At 48.6% G+C, this 20,645-nt stretch overlaps 1 protein-coding gene across 5 annotated transcripts in view; it reads left to right on the top strand.

Moving 5' to 3' along the window:
• Positions 1-20,645, top strand: part of LOC139749403 (uncharacterized) — a 172,903-nt gene that overhangs the window by 135,020 nt on the left and 17,238 nt on the right. Inside the window, exon 1 of one of the 5 annotated variants that reach the window (XM_071663221.1) lies at positions 890-1,041. The exons of 3 other annotated variants lie outside the window; for them this stretch is intronic. In XM_071663221.1, the coding sequence (XP_071519322.1) occupies positions 1,003-1,041 (39 nt within the window). In that variant the 5' untranslated portion in view covers positions 890-1,002. Of the gene's footprint in view, positions 1-889; positions 1,042-1,064; positions 1,391-20,645 lie in introns of those variants that run through there. One more of the 5 variants, XM_071663220.1, reaches the window with a different exon arrangement.

Raw genomic sequence — 20,645 nt, 5'->3', positions numbered from 1 at the left:
GAGGCCCGGGGGTGAGAGGGGAAGAGGAGGCGATAAGGTGGTGGTGGTGGAGCAGCAAGGAGGTGAGTGAGGTTCATACAGGAAGATTTGGGGATAACGTATGCTACTGGGGTAGGGGGGAGGTGAAGGAGGTCGGACGAGGAGGAGGAGGAGGAAGAGGAGGAGGCGGAGGGGGGGATGAATTTTACGTAAGGAGACTTGTCAAGTTATACTATTAGCTTAAACTGCCATTCACTTCTTTAGGCTTCTAGTGTCTCTCTCTCTCTATGGTTGAGGTTTTGAAAAATCGTGTCACATCGCCATTAAACTTGACCATAGCAACACCCGCTCGAGTGCACACAGGAGCTAAACGGAAACGCGTTGCATAACCACGCCGACTATGGACTGTCGATTTGGCTTTTGATGAAGTCACTATTAGCCCCCACCGTACGTTCAAGACAACGGAAAGCAATGGAATAAAACGAAGACTCTTATTATTCACTTTTGCTCATTTGCATTGGACACGTCCGGGGTTTTTGGTGTTGCTGACTACTTCCTGGGGGAGGGGAGGAGGGGATTGTGTAAGGGGGATGGGAAATGGGATGTCGTTCGCTGGGCTTGGTGTGGGATGATAAAATGAGGATCACTTGAATCAGTTGAGAATGGGAAGAAGGGAGGCCCTAGGTCTCCGCCCTGCGCCCCCCCTCCTGTACCTCAACTTCAAAACATTATTCATAATATAGGTGCTCAGGGTGGATCCCATTGGGTGAGGGAAGGAGGGACGGAGGGAGGGAGGGAGTGTGTGTGTGTGTGTGTGTGTGTGTGTGTGTGTGTGTTGAGATTGGTAGCCCTGTAGGCTGACGTCATTCAGCGGCCCGACCAATCACCGGGGCTGGGGCGGGGACTGAGGGCGTGAGGTATGTGTATATTTCCAGTCAGATGAGTTGGAGAAACACTTAGTGGGATAACAGGCACCGAGCTGTACACACGAAAGCACGGTCGTTTAGCGTCAGAATTTAGTCCATGTACAGTGAAATAATGTTAGATTCTGACCTGTACAAGGTACGTTAGTGATTTCCCATCATCGCCGTGTACTTGGATTACCAACTGGCTGTTTCATTTGAGCTTTGAGTTGATACAAACTTATATATATGAATATCTATATCTGTATATTTATATTTATGTATATAATTTGAGTCAGCGCAACAAGTTGGAGAAGCAACAGGCTGACCTCAGCTGCACGTGTTTGCGACCAAATCAGTGAAGTTGGCTATACTAAGTGTGTGTGTTGTGTGTCTCTCTCTCTTGACGAGTTGAATTTAACTCCAGTCAATTTTTGGGGGTGACTTGAGCCACCAAGATGTCCCCTGGCATACCCCAAGACGCCAGCCTACTTGGACTCCACGTCGACGTAAGATTATATACCTGGACTTTTCCTTAGACTGCCTTTCTGCTCAGTAGTAAGCACTCACCATGCCCGTATCCATATGGACTTCTAGTAGTCATGTCTTATCCCTCAAGTAGTTTTATTTTTTTTTTGTTTTTTTTTGGATATTCTGGTGGAGGTTGTTTTATAATTTTGGGGGAGGTTTAAGGTGTTTGGGGTTTTGTCTTTGAGCTCATTGTAATAACTTTCTCCATGCGTTTTCACTTTCGGTGGTGTGCATCACCCTTATGAGGCCCTGGACTAATTAGCGTTATGCCTTTAAGAAACGACCCTTAGACCCATACTACTTAGGAACAGCCTCCCTCCAGCCCTTGTGTGTCACAGCCTGTGTCACCTCGCTGCTCCACGCCTGCTTCAGGTACTGAGGTTCGCCGTGGCGTTCCTCAAGGTGGGGTGTTTGGGCCGCAGGTGGTGCCAGGCTTCGGCCTCCTCCCTGGAGATGTGAGATCCTGGTGTGTGTGGTGGAGACTCTGTCTCTCTGCCTCAGTTTTTTTTAAGTTTCGTCACTCGGGTTGTAAGTTGTAGACTTGGTTTCTTTTGTAGTTTAAGTTTATGAAGTTCTTCGTATTACTCGATTGTGTCTTGGAGATATCGAGTGCGAGGTAGTTTTTACTGTACAGTTTTACATGAAAAGTGTTGTATTTCACATATATATCCTGAAGTGCGTGTAAGTATACGTATATTATTTGTGTAAGATAATCTGCATAGTATCCTTCGATTACATAATGATAGCACGTCTTAAATGAGAGATTATTGGTAAAAGTTGTTTAAGTGTAAATGGGTCACTGGCTTAAATCTACATGAAACGCTTGATCAGTAGCCTGGAAGGCCATTGAATTAAAACATTTTGGTGGTAAGTTTGGGTCATTGGGATGAAAAAACTGACGTAGTATTGACCCAAACATGTTGTGAGCTAGATTCACCTTGGATTGAAATCATGGTAAGGTTTAGCTAACATCTACTTGTTCTTAATATTTTGCCAAGTTATATCACATTTTTGGGTTTGTGCTCGGTAATTTCCCAAGTTGAGTTACATGCAGAATTGTCGTAAGGGGCGAAAAGGGATACTTGATTGTGGATATGCCTCGAGGTAGGCAGTTGCGAGAAAGAGTTTGGCTAGGGTTGTGGATGTGTGTTTATGACACCTGTTGCACTGTTGGGAGGTTGGTCTCCCGGTATAAGGTTTTTATGGGTATCCCTTGGAGGAGGGAGGGATGGAGGGAAGGGGAGGGAAGTAGTGCGGGGCTCCCACACCCAGGGGGGTGGTCGAGTGCGTGCTTGGTAGCCTGGTGTATTGCTGGAGCACCCAGACCCTCGACTCAACACACACCCCCCCCCCAAACCACCACACCCCACACACCCCCCCTTCTCCCTCCCTCCCTCCCTCCCCCCATCCATCCCCTCCCTCCCTCCCTCACTCACTCACTCAACTCACTCTCTTCGCCCCACCACCTTCCATTTTCATCTACCCCTCTGCAGCCCACATGTTTTAGTCCCTAAAGTTGGAACTCCATTTGCGTACATGGATTGCCTTCGTGTTTCTTGACGGTCTCTTATCGTTTGTGAAGGCTTGAAAGGGGGGGGTTGGGTAAAATCCCTTGGCGTTAACGAGGTTGGTACTTTGCTGAGAGAATGATAAGTGTGGAATAAAAAAAAGGATCCAGACCCCGTACACTCTACAACACCCCCCCCCCCCAACTTGGCCAGTGTACCCTGAACTCGAACCGATGTCCTTGAATTCACTGATTCATATGGCACCCACGGTTCCACTTGGTGCGCCCTTCCGTGCACAGTCTTGGAAATGTTTCTCTGATTTTTATCGTTGAGAGCTGTCAAAAAGAAAGGGGCAGGTTTTTAGATATGTTCCTTTAGATATGGTGTTCTCTGTTTTTCTTTTTTTTTTTTTGTTTTCATTCAGGATATGAACAGCTGTTGTGAAATTTTGCAGTGTGTGTGTGTGTCGCACTTGATTAACGAGTCGAGGAGAAGATAAAAAGGTGGTTAGCACCAGTGTTGTTATGGTGTTTTAGATCACTATTTCAGTAACATTAAGGTCTCGTCCTTTATCTGAAAAGAAAAATATTACAATATGCTCCAGTGTGTTGGACATTTTTTTGGTCGTAACTTTCTTTTCTAGTTAGTATAATGGGGTGGATTTTGAAGTTTTTTTTTTCTCATGTGGCACTAGCATACTTCAATGCTATAGTGTACCATTTTCACAAGTGCTTTTGGAAGTGGTGTGTAGTTGTAAGACATGATTGGTGGCTTTTTGAACTTAACACTTTAATGATGATGAGAGGGGCATTCTACATTAACTTAACACTTATTTTTACTTCTAAATTTGGCTGCTTTGATATACTTGGGCTCAAACTTATAATGATTGTCCATATTGGGATATGATTACAACGTATAGAATGATTGATTCAGAGATCTTTGTGAAACCAGTGTATTTATTTAAATTTGGAGAGGTCCTGATTTAGCCTAGTTATATATGGTTGGGGTTTAATCAAAATTGTGATGGAACGTTGCGTCCGAAAATGATGGTAATAGACATTGATTGATATATGTAAAAGAAACTCATAGCTATGACTGTATTTAGATGCAACTTTCAGTTATTGTGTTGGGTGGGTGGCTGTGTGTAAGTCTGGTTATGTAAGAAGAAGTCCCTATTATTTCTAAGGGTCGTTTAAGGGAGAACTGGAAAACATACGTGGCGTAAAGATGCAACGCGATCTCGGGATGTTACAATTTTGTACATGGGGTAGTTTAAGACCTCTTTGCCCAGTTCTTTGTGGCCACTATAGCAACAGACTTGAGAGGCCTTCAACCACGTCTTTAAACCAGAGATGCCGTTTGTGATGTCATGTGTGTGTGTGTGTTCCAAGAGGAGCACCAACTCCCTCATGGTCCTTAAAGTTAGCAATAGGAGCAGCTGCGTGCTCGCCCCAGCCAGAGTGGCCGATTCTGTCGTGGTAATTGAAGAAGTGAACTCTCAAGTGTTTCATGGCTACGTGACAATGTTTTCCTGCTCGTGTGTGTGTTTATATATATATATATATATATATATATATATATATATATATACGATTTTATTATTGTTTTTATGTATTGTTAGACTAATGCGTAGTGTTGTACATGTGACCAGTCCTGGCTTAGATAAGAACATAAATGCATTCGATTTTTTTGATTTGAGGGGGTGGAGTGAGCCACTATGATTTAGATAATACATTTACAGTTAATTCCATTTCACTGTGTCAATATGGTTGCTTTCACGCCCTTTGTTTGGTATTCGCGGAGGATGTTTGATTTTTGTGATTAAAAATCTGACGTGATATTTTTTCAAAGTCCATATTGTTTGTTCAAAACTTGGCGCCTTCCAAGTGTGTTCAGTGTTACTGTGTCTTGAAGAGTTGATGTGTACACTCAACACTTCTCCCTGCCTACATCTATATACCCATATATATATATATATATATATATATATATATATATATATATATATATATATATATATATATATATGTAGTGTAGTGTGTGTGTATATGGTGTGTGTGTGTGTGTGTGTATATGGGTGTGTGTGTATGTGTGTGTGTGAATGTGTGAATGTGTGTGTGTGTGTGTGTGTGTGTGTGTGTTTTGTGATTCAAAGAACTCGTCTCCACACGGCTGCCTTGGTTGATCTGCTGACATACTGTGAGGAAGTGTGACATTTGGATGGAGACTGGCTCTGGAGCGGTAGGAACTTTTTGGATACAGGTGGGTGGCAGAAGAAAAGAAAAATGAATGCCAGATGCCACCCTGGACAAACAAGCATTGGTTAACAGCATCGTTACAGAGAAGACCTTGTGTGAACCGCTATAGTGTTCAACGACACACACACACACACACACACACACATATTATTGTAGGCTAATTATTATTAGGTAAATGTTACAACAAGCAGTGAAGCTAATTATTTTACGTAACAGCGAGTGTGGTCGAATAGTGTGTGTTTGTGTGTGGTGATACGAAATTGCTTATCGTGTAAAAATACAAATGATGAATCACCCTACTTCCATCTAGTGACTAGAAGTTGATCCCTATATGTATATATATATATATATATATATATATATATATATATATATATATATATATATATATATATATAAAGTTTGTTTGGTAACTTAGATTTTTGCATCCCATCCCTAAACTCGGGTTACCTGTTCGATGCACTTTGATGAACCAGAAGAAGAAGAAGAACACCTCTTGTTATATATGTGAGAACACAGGCATATGACCACAGCTAGAACGCTGGAGAACAGGATAGGTTCTGTTACCTCCTGTAGTGGAGTCGTGAGAGAACAGAAGGCACAGAGGCAAACCCGTTGAGTATAAAGTGTGAGACGTGTCCCTTGATGGTGGGATCAAGATGAAGGTACATCAATAGACTGAGAGAGAGAGAGAGAGAGAGAGAGAGAGAGAGAGAGAGAGAGAGAGAGAGAGAGAGAGTAGGTGGTTACGTAGTAGTTAATGGTTTGTCTGGTGTGGTTGGCGTAATGGTAGACACCATTTATGTATCCGTAGCTAATAACACAAGTGCTTAGTAGTTAGGTGGAGTTGTATTTGTACTTCAGCCTGTACATGTAACTGTAATCATGAATTGGACTTCACTTTTTTACGACCTATTTTACATTCGTTTTCACTCGTTCGTCCACTGGTGAATATTTTTGTTTTACTGTAGTTGTTGAAAGGATGTTCTGTGATATATATATATATATATATATATATATATATATATATATATATATATATATATATGGCTAGGGGACAGTAGTGTTTTGGTTTTCGATGTCTTTGGAAATTTCGAGTGTTCAGTGTGATGGTTTAATGCGTTTATTGTGATAGGTGATGTAGTTTAAATTTCTTTTATTAAGTTGTGGTGGTGGTTTTATTATGCGCATATGTGTACTTTTATGTCGTAAAGTTTATTTACCTTTATAAGTATATGTATGTATATAAAATCCAGAGTTGTATTACTGCTGTGTTTGTGTCGAATGTTTTTCTTGTAGTGGAATTTTTTTTTTTGTGTTCCGAGTGACTTGTTGTGCTTGTACGTCCTTAATGGTGGACTTGTAAACAACCATCCTCCCCGTAAACAACCCTCCCCCCCCCCCCCCTTTTCCCCCTTTGTGATGTAATTGTCTGCCCCCCCCCCCCCTTTAACCCTACCCACAAGGGTCAAGTTAAAGGCTAAACCATTTTATACTCAAGGGTTCTTCTTCCCCTCGGGCTTCAAGACTTTGGAGTTAATGAAGTATTGTTGGTGTAGGAATGAAGTGTCATGTGTATATAGGAGAGAGAGAGAGATCCCCAACCCCCCCGCCCCCCCAAAAAATAAATATTTTTCATCTTGTATATTTCGACATTATTATTATTTTTATTATTATTATTATTATTATTATTATTATTATTATTATTATTATTGTATGACGTATAGATGCATTGGTGTTTTTCTGTTGAAATCATGATGGCACGAAATGGTTTTTGTGAGGTTTAGTGGTTGTGTTTTAGGTGTTGGTGACAGATATGATGGGTTTATGTGGATGTGTCTTCCGTCCTGTCTCTGGTCGTAAGTTAGGTGATTGTACGATGGGCCTACGTTTAATGACGTGGTTGGTAAAAGGAAGGTTTTTAGGTTGTTAAGTTTGCATGGCGTGGTTTGTAGGGGATTTTGGCTTCCTTGTGTGGTTGCTATTGAGGTTTTTTTTTGGGGGGGGAGGTTTTAAGGTTTTAATAAAGGTTTTTGAGAAGGTTTTAAGTTTACCTGGGATGGTTTTGGGAGGTTTTAATTCAAGTGTGGTGTAATTGTAGGAGTGGGGGTTTTGAGTCTATGTAGTAGTGATAACAATTGTTTTTGTTTACTCTGGCTGCAAGGTTTTAAGTCTCTGAGTGTAGGTTTTAGGTGGTTTTAAGTCTCGGAGTGTAGGTTTTAGGTGGTTTTAAGGGTATGGTGGTAAAGGTTGAAGTGAGTTTTAAAGTCGCCTCTTTGGGTTGTAGGAATATATATATATATATATATATATATATATATATATATATATATATATATATTATATATATATATATATATTATATTTTATGTTGCAAGAAGTTTTCAGTTTAAAATTTATTTTGTGGGTCATATATATATTGTATGTTGACTACCGTATTGATGAGGTTGTATAGAAAATGGTCTGTGGTGATTGTAGTAGAAGTTGTAATGTTTAGCTTGTGATTATTTTTGTAATGTAATTGTTTTTAGCAATGGCATTGTTTTTGTATTGTTTACATGCAGTGGTTTGTGGCAGTACATGTTATTGTTTATCTAGATTGTATTTATTCAGGAGATGTTTTGTGTCTATTTTGACACTTTGATATTGGAATGAGACTGGAAATGTGTTGTTTGTTTGTGTGATTTACAGTTGTAAGTAGGTGATGTTGCCAACGGGGGATTCAGTTGAGTTTTTAGTGATGTTACGAGTGATGGGTAATGGAAGCTGTAAGGGATTAGATCTAGTAATTAGTTGATGTTAAAAGAAACAAGATATGCAAGGTATAAATGAAGTTTAACTACAAGGGTTTTGAACCAATTTATAGCAATTTTTGTTTCCAGAGATTTGAAATGCAGTCTGTGATAGTTAGTGATAATTTTTACTGTGACAAGTGATGTTAAGTGATTAGATACAAGTGATTAGACCCCCCCCCCCTAATCAGTGATGAATCACCTCAGGGGTTGTTTATACATAGCCCATTGTTAAGTGTGGTATTAGAGGAGGGTTGTTAATCACCAATTTTGGGGATATGGAACAACATCTTGTTGGATGTTGTTAATTACCAATTTGGGATATGGAACGAGAGGTTTAATCTTGTTGGATGTTGTGGTACACTTGGTTTAACCTCAAGTAATGTTGAGGGTTGTAGTGTTATAATAATCTATTTGGTTAGGTTTGGAACTCAGTTTTTTTTTTTTTAATTATTCTATTATAGATGTTTTATGTTAGTATTAATGATGTTGTTTGTGGAGGTGTTGACTTGCCTTTTTGGTAATCATTGTGAGAGATGTTTGGTCCATGGCTTCATGGATGTTTGGTGATGTTTGCAAAGGTTTTTTGTAATTGGTTAATGATGTTATGGTAAACTTGATTGTTTGTGATGTTTATTGGGGCTTTTTTTATAATGTGTCATGATGTTCTAAGAGAAACTGATGTTTGGTTGGTATACACTGAGAATCGTCGTGTCTTCAAGTTGAATAGGAGGTAGTATGGTGGTAGAACTATTTCAATGTTATTGGTTTTATTTTATTATTATTATTATTATTATTATTATTATTATTATTATTTATTTATTTATTTATTATTATTATTATTATTATTATTATTATTATTATTATTATTATTATTATTTATTATTATTATTATTATTATTATTATTATTATTATTATTGATATTATTATTATTGTTATTATTATTATTGTTGTTTTTATTTGGTTGTGTCATAGTTTCTAATTGTTTCTTGAGATTTTTATGGGGTAAATGAAGAAGGATTATCTTGATAAATGCCTCACACAGTATTAAATAACCTGGTCATTATTGCCCACCCTCCCTCTTTCCCCCCCTTTCGCAGTGGAGGTGGTGGTGGTGGTTGTGGAGGAGTGTGTGGTGGGGAGGAAGAGGAGGAGGAGAAGGAGGATCATCACCGTTGGTGGTTGGTGGAGAAGGAGGAGGTAGGAGGAGGGGTGAGGTGGTGGTGAGGGAGGGAGGGAGGTGGTGTGATGGAGTGGTGGTGAGGGAGGGAGGGAGGGAGGCTGGCTTTCTAACGACTTGCCGTGCTGCTCTTCTATTTTTTTTTTGTGTGTGTGTTTGGCTCTGCTGCTGATGTCTGTACCAGCTCTCTCTCTCTCTCTCTCTCTCTCTCTCTCTCTCTCTCTCTCTCTCTCTCTCTCTCTCTCTCTCTCTCTCTCTCGCCAACCACAGCGGGGGTAGTCATCATCATCATTTGCCCACCCACCCACCCACCCTGTCCCAGCTGTGGGCCGGGGATGTCCAAGCTAAGCTGTCTGCTTGTGGAAGGTCACTTGAGGAGGACTTCCCCCCCCATTTTCACCTAGGTCAGCACAGGTCTTCTCCCTCCCCTTTCCCCTTCTCCCTCCTTCTCCCCTTCTCCCCTCCTCCTCCCCCCCCTTTCATTGTCAGGCATGCAGGTTCTGTGTGTGTGTGTGTGTGTGTGTGTGTGTGTGTGTGTGTGTGTGTAGTTTGGCAACCCTTCCTTGTTATTTCCTTGTTTCCAGGCAGTAACTAGCAGCAGCTTGTTAAGGCGTTGAAATGTCGTTTGTTATTAAATATATGTTTCTTTGTTGTCAGGTTGTAAATGTGTTATAGAAACTCACATGGCAGCTAGTGCTGTTTCATGTGTGGCGGGGTGGCGGCGGGAATGGATGAAGGCAGCAAGTGTAAATATGCACCTGTTTATATATGTTATGTCTGTGTATGGATATGTATGTATACGTTGAAATGTTTAGGTATGTATATGTGCGTGTGTGGGCGTTTATGTATATACAAGTGTATGTGGGTGGGTTGGGCCATTATTAAGTTTAAAAAAATAAACTCATGGCAGCTAATTGGAATATAGGTCATGAGACCTAGTTAGAAAGGGGGGGGGGGGTTATGGTATGCTGATTGCCCATGGACACCTGGGCCATGTGACCTGTAATGGGGGCATTTTAACTGGCCCACGAGAGAGAGTGCTCCCAAAAGGCATTTCTTTCGCTTTCCATGTATGTTGTAGCCACACGCGTCTTCGTCTGTCTATCTATGTCTGATGTGTGATGATGTGTGTTGTGATGTTTAAGACTTGTATCTTGTGTTTATGTCTGATGATGTGTGTCGTAATATTTAAGACACACACACACACACACACACACACACACACACACACACACACACACACACACACCCTCCCTCCTCTGTTACCACACCCAGTACATTGCCCCAGCACCACCACGTCAAAGAGATGACCACCCTTAACCACTACTTGTATGTACCACCCTCGCCACTGTAGCCTGCTTTACCGCCACCAACACCACTGCTGCTGTCTCCAACACCACCAGAACAGAACACCAACACCACCACTGCTGTTGTCTCCAACACCACCACCACTGCTGTTGTCTCCAACACCACCACCACTGCTGCTGTCTCCAAGACCACCAGAACAGAACACCAACACCACCACTGCTGCTGTCTCCAACACCACCAGAACAGAACACCAACACCACCACTGCTGTTGTCTCCAACACCACTAGGACAGAACACCAACACCACCACTGCTGTTGTCTCCAACACCACTAGGACAGAACACCAACACTGCTGTTGTCTCCAACACCACTAGGACAGAACACCGACACCACCACTGCTGTTGTCTCCAACACCACTAGGGCAGAACCACCAACACCAACACTGTAAACATCACCAGTGTCATCTGTAGGAGACTTGCCGACACCACTAGTGTAAGCCTCACCACTTCCACCACCACCACAACTTCCAACACTTCCACTTCCACCACCAACACTTCCACTTCCACCACCAACACTTCCACTTCCACCACCACCACAACTTCCACCACCACTTCCACCACCACCACCACTTCCACACCACCAGCACCATAACTTCCACCACCACCACTTCCACCACCATTTCCACCACCACCACCACTTCTACCACCACCACCACTTCCACCACCACTTCCACCACCACCACAACTTTCCCTGGGGGTGTGGTGTGGTGTTGGGGGAGGGGGGGTGGCCGGCTGGTTTTGTCTTGTCTTTCACTTCTACAGGGGGGAGGGGGAGGAGGAGGAGGGGGGGTTCGTCACCAGACCGGTCACCGCCTCCTCCTCCTCCTCCTGTCTTCCTCATGCCTCTCCTCACTCCTCCCAACCCCTTCCTCATACCACTCCTCACTCCTCCTCACACCCCCTATGTCTCTCCTTACTCCTCCTCACACCCCCTATGTCTCTCCTTACTCCTCCTTACACCCCCTCGTACCTCTCCACTCCTTACACCCCCTCATACCTCTCCTCTCCTCTCCTCACACCCCCTCATACCTCTCCTCTCCTCACACCCCCTCATACCTCTCCTCTCCTCACACCCCCTCATACCTCTCCTCTCCTCACACCCCCTCATACCTCTCCTCTCCTCACACCCCCTCATACCTCTCCTCTCCTTCTTACACCCCCTCATACCTCTCCTCTCCTTCTTACACCCCCTCATACCTCTCCTCTCCTCACACCCCCTCATACCTCTCTCCTTACACCCCTCATACCTCCCCTCTCCTTACACCCCTCATACCTCATCCTCCTTACACCCCCTCATACCTCTCCTCTCCTCCTCACACCCCTCATACCTCTCCTCTCCTCACACCCCCTCATACCTCTCTTCTCCTCCTCACACCCCCTCATACCTCTCTCCTTACACCCCTCATACCTCTCCTCTCCTTACACCCCTCATACCTCTCCTCCCCTCCTTACACCCCCTCATACCTCTCCTCTCCTCCTCACACCCCCTCATACCTCTCTTCTCCTCCTCACACCCCCTCATACCTCTTTCTCCTCCTCACACCCCCCTCATACCTCTCCTCTCCTCCTTACACCCCCTCATATCTCTCCTCTCCTTACACCCCCTCATACCTCTCCTCTCCTCCTTACACCCCCTCATACCTCTCCTCTCCTCCTTACACCCCCTCATATCTCTCCTCTCCTTACACCCCCTCATACCTCTCCTCTCCTCACACCCCCTCATACCTCTCCTCTCCTCACACCCCCTCATACCTCTCCTCTCCTCTCCTTACACCCCCTCATACCTCTCTCCTTACACTCCTCATACCTCTCCTCTCCTCCTTACACCCCCTCATACTTCTCTCCTTACACCCCTCATACCTCTCCTCTCCTCCTCACACACCCTCATACCTCTCCTCTCCTCCTCACACCCCCTCATACCTCTCCTCTCCTCCTCACACCCCCTCATACCTCTCCTCTCCTCACACCCCCTCATACCTCTCCTCTCCTCCTCACACCCCCTCATACCTCTCTCCTTACACCCCTCATACCTCTCCTCTCCTTACACCCCTCATACCTCTCCTCCCCTCCTCACACCCCCTCATACCTCCCCTCACTCTCTACACCTCTCATGTCTCCCCCCCCCCCATCCTCTCTTCCCAACCCCGCCTCATGATTGTCCTCACATAACACTCATGATTCTTCCCCTCCCCTTCCCTCACTCCTCCCTGAGCTGGGTTTTGAACCCCGGGTTAGCTAGCCGCCAGGTCGACAAGTGGCGCCGTGGTTGTGGCTCTGGATCAGCTAGGCTGTGACAGTCCGGAGGTCACACACACACACACACACACACACACACACACACACACACACCCTCCCCTCCCTCGTACTAGCCCCTCTCTCCTCATTACTCGTACCCTCCTCCTCCTCACGCCTATCCTCTTCCTCATAATGTTGGCCTCCTCCTCCCTCATCTTTCTCATACGTTATCTCACTGGTATACACCGGTTGGGCCCCCCCTCATCTTTCTCATATGTTATCTCACTGGTATACACCGGTTGGGCCCCCCCCTCATCTTTCTCATACTTTATCTCACTGGTATACACCGGTTGGGCCCCCCCTCATCTTTCTCATACGTTATCTCACTGGTATACACCGGTTGGGCCCCCCCTCATCTTTCTCATACGTTATCTCACTGGTATACACCGGTTGGGCCCCCTCCCTCATCTTTCTCATACGTTATCTTACTGGTATACACCGGTTGGCCGGCCCCCTCATCTTTCTCATACGTTCTCACTGGTATACACCGGTTGGGCCCCCCCTCATCTTTCTCATATATTTTCTCATTAGTTTTTTTATGACGTTTCTTGTGCATCGCTTTTACTCTTCCTTCCTTCCTTCCTTCAGCTTCATTCCTGCTTTCACGGTTCGTGTGGGCTGTCGTGGGAGGAGGGGGGGAGCGTCGTGTGCTAGTGTTTTGAACTAGTTAGCAATAGCAGTACTAGCGTGAGGCTAGTTAAGTGACTGGCTATAGCAATACTTAGGGGGAAAGGGTACTGGAGTGGCTGCTGACTTAACTGGTCGACTGGATGGGGTCGTTGTCATGTTTGGTCGGGTCCAGTGTATGTTATCATCAGCACCCACCCACACACGTACCCACCCACCCACCCACGCCCTGGCTATGGGGGTGGGGGAGGGTGGGTGGTGGTGGGTTTTTGGGTGCTGGAAGCCTGGGGGAAGATGGAGGAAGTCACGGTGCTTCTATATTGGCCCTTTAGAGGGTAATTAAACCCCTTGTTATTGCTGTTTACTTTGTGGGTGGGTGGGTGGGTGAGGGTGTGAGGAAGATGGGTGGGGGAGGGTCGTGTGTGTGTGGTGGCTTTGGTGATTTTCAGGTGGGTTACGCCTCTGTGGTGAGGTGGGTTGGTTGCCTGCTTGCTCGTGCTGGTAACAAGAAATGGTTTTCAATATGTAACTACCTAGATAAACTAACTACCACCCCTACACCCCACCCTTACCCCCCCCCCCCCTCGTTCTCTTCGTCACGTCGTTAAAGATATCTGGACAATTATTGGCCAATATAAAGCGAAAAAGATAAAAAATAGGTAATTGGTTTTTTTTGGGCCGAAATTTCTTGAATAGACACCCAGGTGTGTGTGTGTGTGTGTGTGTGTGTGTGTGTGTGTGTGTGTGTGTGTGTGTGTGTTGCACCCAGAACTTAACGTACATCGTGCGTGCGTTCGTACGCACAGACGTAGTGAAAGCTCTGGCGAACACGCTCCACGCATGTGTCATGCACGTGTGTCATGCATGAGTGTCATGCATGAGTGTCATTGCCTGTAGTGACTGTCATGTATATATATATATATATATATATATATATATATATATATATATATATATATATATACCTATGAGTCCACGGGGAAAATGAAACACGATAAGTTCCCAAGTGCACTTTCGTGTCATAATCACATCATCAGGGGAGACACAAGAGAGATGTAAGTCAGTTGATATACATCGTAGAGACGAACGTGTATACCAGTTGGTAACGCGTTATGGCCTGGTGAGGTAACGGGGTTCATTAGAATGTTGGCAATGGTGATTATCTGTGTGTGTGTGTGGTGGTTGGCTGGTGATGTGGTGGTGTGGTGGTTGGCTGGTGATGTGGTGGTGTGGTGATGCGTGATGTGGTGGTGTGGTGGTTGGTTGGTGGTGTGGTGTGGTGGTTGGCTGGTGATGTGGTGGTTGGCTGGTGGTGTGGTGTGGTGGTTGGCTGGTGATGTGATGTGGTGGTGGGCTGGTGGTGTGGTGTGGTGGTTGGCTGGTGATGTGGTGGTTGGCTGGTGGTGTGGTGTGGTGGTTGGCTGGTGATGTGGTGGTTGGCTGGTGGTGTGGTGTGGTGGTTGGCTGGTGGTGTGGTGGTTGGCTGGTGGTGTGGTGTGGTGGTTGGCTGGTGATGTGGTGGTTGGCTGGTGGTGTGGTGGTGGTGTGGTTGTGGTGGTGTGGTGGTGGTGATGTGGTGGTGGTGCGTGATGTGGTGATGCGGTGGTTGGCTGGTGATGTGGTGGTTGGCTGGTGGTGTGGTGGTGTGGTTGTGGTGGTGTGGTGGTCTAGTAACACAAGGACCACAGGAAGTTAGCCGACACCCCCCCCCACTACTTACCCCCCACTTACCCACCCCTCACTTACCCCCCCACTTACACCCCCCCTCCCTTAGTGGTGTTGGAAGACCAAGAGGGTGTCAAGGGGGTGATGGGTGAGGAGGAGGAGGAGGGGGGGGAGGGGTGGCCTCTCCCCCCCTCTCTGCCTGCCACGCCCAGTAACCCCCCCCCCACACACACCCCCCACCTCTCCATCCCCTCCTCCTCCTCCCTCCTCTTCCCCTCCCTCCTTCCCCCTGCTCGCTCGCCTTTGTCCTGTACGCCTCCTTCCTCAAGGTTATATACACTGCCTCCCTCCACCCCTCCACCTCCCTCCACCTCCCTCCCCACCCCTCCACCACCCCATCCCCTCCCCCCTCCCTCCCCCTCCACTACCCCTGCCCTCACTTCCTTGTTGAGCTGTCCCTTCACCCCCCCCTCCCCCCTCTTGGTCTTCCCCCCCCACCACCCCCCCTCACCAAACCCCCAAACCCCCCACTTATCCTACTTCTTCTTCCCCCCCCCTCTCTCTCTCTCTCTCTCTCTCTCTCTCTCTCTCTCTCTCGTTACCGGTCAGCGAGAGTACGTCACGATACGACTTACGTTCACCCCCGACACACACCCCCCCCACCACCTCCCCTCCCCCCCATCCCCTCCCTGTAACCACTGTCGGGCACTAGTAGGCCTTTACCTACCCCCCCCCCCCCGCTCGCGCACACCCTCTTCCTCCCGCACCGGTCAAGGGGAAGGGAGGGGGGGGCGCTGCCTCCCCCCCTCCTCTCTCTCTCCCCCCATCCCATCCCAACCCCAACCTCCCCATCCCACACCCAAGCCTCCCCCTACCTCAGTAACTCAAGGGGGGGAGGAGGTTTGGGGGGTGAGGGTAGAGTGTAGAGGGGATAGAGGGGGGTGTCTGGCGCAAGTCCTGCCTCCTTCATAGTGAGTTGGGGGGAGAGGATTGTGGGGGGGGGAGGAGGAGGAGGCTTCCTCCTCCTCCTCCTCCTCCTCTTCTTCCTCTTCCTCCTGCACCTCCTTCCACTCCTCCAAGGCCCTCCCCTCCCCTCCCCCTCCCTCCAAAGAGCACTTGCTTCCCTATCTAGGCCTTTCGGGACGGAGGAGGGGTTGAGGGGGGTGGGGGGGAAAGGGGAGGAGAGGGAGGAAAAGGGGGAGGAGATAGGATTGTATTTCCTGTCTAATTTATGGCTTTCATAATATCGTCACAACAACACAACAAACACCCACAACCCCCCCCCAAACCCCCACCTCACACACCCCCAACCCCCACCTCACACACCCCCAACCCCCACCTCACTCCACCTCACCCCACAACCCTCCCTGTCCCCCTCCCCCTCCCCTCACTCACCCTGCTTGTAGACAGACGCGCGCGCGCTCACTCACTCACTCATTGGAGCCGATGGGGTGACAACTGTTTTGATCCGAGGTTGTGTTGTACGTTATCATGTGTGTGTGTGTACGTGTGTGTGTGTACGTGTGTGTGTGTACGTGTGTGTGTGTATGTGTATGTGTGTGTGTGTGTGTGTGTACGTGTGTGTGTGTACGTGTGTGTGTGTATGTGTATGTGTGTGTGTATGTGTGTGTGTGTGTGTGTGTGTTTTACCTGGCTTTCTGGACGTGATTCGTGTTAACAAGCGTTGCCCAGAGGTGAGGCTGGACCTGGCCAGGTCACCAGGTGAGGCTAGACCTGGCCAGGTCACCAGGTGAGGCTGGACCTGGCCAGGTCACCAGGTGGTGAGGCTAGACCTGGCCAGGTCACCAGGAGGTGAGGCTGGACCTGGCCAGGTCACCAGGTGAGGCAGGCCCTGGCCAGGTCACCAGGTGAGGCTGGACCTGGCCAGGTCACCAGGTGAGGCTGGACCTGGCCAGGTCACCAGGTGAGGCTGGACCTGGCCAGGTCACCAGGTGAGGCTGGACCAGGTCACCAGGTGAGGCTAGACCTGGCCAGGTCACCAGGTGAGGCAGGACCAGGACACCAGGTGGTGAGTCAGGACCTGTGTATGGGGGGGGGGGTGTCACGACCTGTGGCTACACCACCTTCCTGCCACGTGTCCTCTCCTCCCCCCTCCCCTCCCCCCCCACCCCCCTCCTCCGTCCCACCTGTGTCCCACCTGGGCAGTTAAGTTCCCACGGGGGTCATGTCCCAGGATGGTAGGGGGGGGGAGGGAGGGAGGGACCTGAGTGGAGAGGACCCTCCCTCCTTCCATGGACGGAGGGTGGGACACTTTGGGGTGGGGGGGGACACGAGCGTGGTGGGGGGGGAGGGGAGGGGACATCAGGTGTCTGGAGACTCGAGTTGTCACGCTGTCCCCCCCCCCCCTGTCCTAGGACACGTCCGGGACATCGTTCCGTGGAGGCAGTGCCGTTGATAGTGACCTGGGACATCTAGGATAGTGACCTGGGACATCTAGGATAGTGACCTGGGACATCTAGGATAGTGACCTGGGACAGCTGGGATAGTGTCCTGGGACAGCTGGGACCTTACCTTACACACACACACACACACACGTACACACACACACTCACGTACACACACACACACACACACGTACACACACACACTCACGTACACACACACACACACTCACGTACACACACACACACACTCGCGTACACACACACACACACTCGCGTACACACACACACACACACACACACACACGTACACAGGCCGCCATCGGTGTCGCGTTACACAGCTTGTCCTAGTTAAGGGTCGTGGGACGACCTCCCATGGCAATGGGGGGCTGTGGGGGGGTAGTTCGTTGTGTGGGGGGTTCGTTGTGTGTGTGGGGGGTTCGTTGTGTGGGTGGGGGTGTGTGTGTGGGGGGTAGTTCGTTGTGTGGGTGGGGTGTGTGTGTGGGGGGGGGTTCGTTGTGTGTGTGGGGGGGGTTCGTTGTGTGGGTGGGGGTGTGTGGGGGGGTAGTTCGTTGTGTGTGTGGGGGTTCGTTGTGTGTGTGGGGGTTCGTTGTGTGGGGGGGGTTCGTTGTGTGGGTGGGGGGGTGAGGGAGCCACAGGTATAGCTGCTCTTCGCTTGTTTCTGCTTGGTACGGACACAGGAGGCACCTGTTGCTTCCTCCCTGGTGATGTGTGGTGGTGCCCCCTGGTGATGTGTGGTGGTGCCCCCTGGTGATGTGTGGTGGTGCCCCCTGGTGATGTGTGGTGCCCCCTGGTGATGCGTGGTGGTGCCCCCTGGTGATGTGTGGTGGTGCCCCCTGGTGATGTGTGGTGGTGCCCCCTGGTGATGTGTGGTGCCCCCTGGTGATGTGTGGTGCCTCCTGGTGATGTGTGGTGGTGCCCCCTGGTGATGTGTGGTGCCCCCTGGTGATGTGTGGTGCCCCCTGGTGATGCGTGGTGCCCCCTGGTAGTGCGTGGTGCCCCCTGGTGATGTGTGGTGCCCCCTGGTTGTGCGTGGTGCCCCCTGGTGATGCGTGGTGCCCCCTGGTGATGTGTGGTGCCCCCTGGTGATGTGTGGTGCCCCCTGGTGATGTGTGGTGGTGCCCCCTGGTGATGTGTGGTGCCCCCTGGTGATGTGTGGTGCCCCCTGGTGATGCGTGGTGCCCCCTGGTAGTGCGTGGTGCCCCCTGGTGATGTGTGGTGCCCCCTGGTGATGTGTGGTGCCCCCTGGTTGTGCGTGGTGCCCCCTGGTGATGTGTGGTGCCCCCTGGTGATATATGGTGCCCCCTGGTGATGCGTGGTGCCCCCTGGTAGTGCGTGGTGCCCATGTTGGAGTCCCGGGTGTTGCTGATATGTGGCACTGCTGCACAGTGTTGCCGCCGCCAGTGGGTGTCAGGCGTTCTCGCTGGGTTCGTGGACGTGATGCCTCCTTCAGCCAGTTCTCTCCGCCTGGGATGGCGTTATCTCTGCCTGGGTGCCGATGGTCTCCTGTTCACACACACACACACACACACACACTCACTCACGTAGCCAAGGGTGTGGTGTGAAACTCACGTAGCCAAGGGTGTGGTGTGAAACTCACGTAGCCAAGGGTGTGGTGTGAAACTCACGTAGCCAAGGGTGGGGTGTGAAACTCACGTAGCCAAGGGTGGGGTGTGAAACTCACGTAGCCAAGGGTGTGGGGTGGTGATGGCACGAGTTTCACGCGCCCTTGGAGCCGGGAGGACGCGTTGTCCTCTCCTCCTCCTTCTTCCCCCCCGGCCTCGTTATGCAACAGGATCCCTGACGTGGTGGCCGCGGGTGTTGCAAACCTGGAGGAGGGAGTCACGCTGCAGGACGTTTACTAGAGGTACCGGTTTGCCCCATCCTGTGTGACGCGACGTGGAATATGGCACTTATGGTGATTGTAGGCATTACGTTGGATGTACACTTACCCCTCTTGTTTATCACCGGGTGTAAAGTTCTGCAAGGAGGTTTTAGGATGTTGTTATTGTGTGCAACACATCTTGTATCTCTCTGGATGTGGTCATGACGCGAGAGTGCCCTTCGGGAACTTATCGTGTTTCATTTTCCCCGTGGATAGAAAGGAATTTACTTGATCACCCGTTCAGCTGTGATCTTTTTTCCAAGAATCTGTATGTGTGTATACACAAATACAATGCATGTGAACTCGCGCTTTTCATAGAACACTTAATGTACTCCAACAGGAAGGATTCGAACCCCCTTAACTCAGCAACCATGCAAATGGGACAGGGTTCGAATCTTTGCTGTTGGAAGGCATTATGTGCTATATATATATATATATATATATATATATATATATATATAGCCGATCTGGGATTTTGAACGCTGTATTGGCCCGTTAGTCTTGTGATTTAAAAGCTACAATCGGAAAAGAACTCCCTCACAATGTATTTGAAGTAGACCAATGGAAGTAGTCGCCAGCAGCAGTGGTCGCCAGCAGCAGTAGTCAGGTTGACCTGTCTACTGTGGACGACCCCTTGATGTTTAGGTGTGAGAGGGTCGCACCGTGGGGTGGTTGAAGGAGGGGGGAGAGGGTCGTACACCATGTCGTGGAAAGGGCCGTCGTACCATCTAACCCTGTGGGGATACCAGCGGGATACGAAGCATCCCAGGTCTTGTGTTGATCTTCACCTCCCGCCTGTGGGGCACGTCTGGTGTGGGGAGGTTGGGTCAACTTAGGCGCGCCAGACCGACGACTCGAATATGTGTGTGTGTGTGTGTGTGTGGTAATGTTAGTCCTACACCAGGGTGTGCTGGGGTCGACTTAGGCCTACACCACCTCATTGTTCCTCCACCTCTCTTCCTCTCCCCTTCCCCCTTTGTTTATCATGCGTCCTTAAGCTTAGGGTGGGTCGCTGCTACGATACCGTCGTGCCTCATAAAGCTTGAGCTGGGGTAGGGGGTTGCTATTGCATGGAGGAAGCCATTCAGCTTTGATCCTATGTCTTAAGACGTCCCCTGGTGTCCCATCCTATTGTTTCCTGCTGGTGATGGCTGGCAGGAGGTGGTTTCGAACCTTGACATAAGGATCTGGGAAGTGACTGCTGTCTGTCGTCTGCTGTATAGGTGTGTGTGG

This window comes from Panulirus ornatus, chromosome 7, assembly GCF_036320965.1.
Source record: "Panulirus ornatus isolate Po-2019 chromosome 7, ASM3632096v1, whole genome shotgun sequence".
NCBI lineage: Eukaryota > Metazoa > Arthropoda > Malacostraca > Decapoda > Palinuridae > Panulirus > Panulirus ornatus.
Note: the sequence above shows the minus strand (reverse complement) of the source record. Positions and strands in the feature narration are given on the sequence as shown.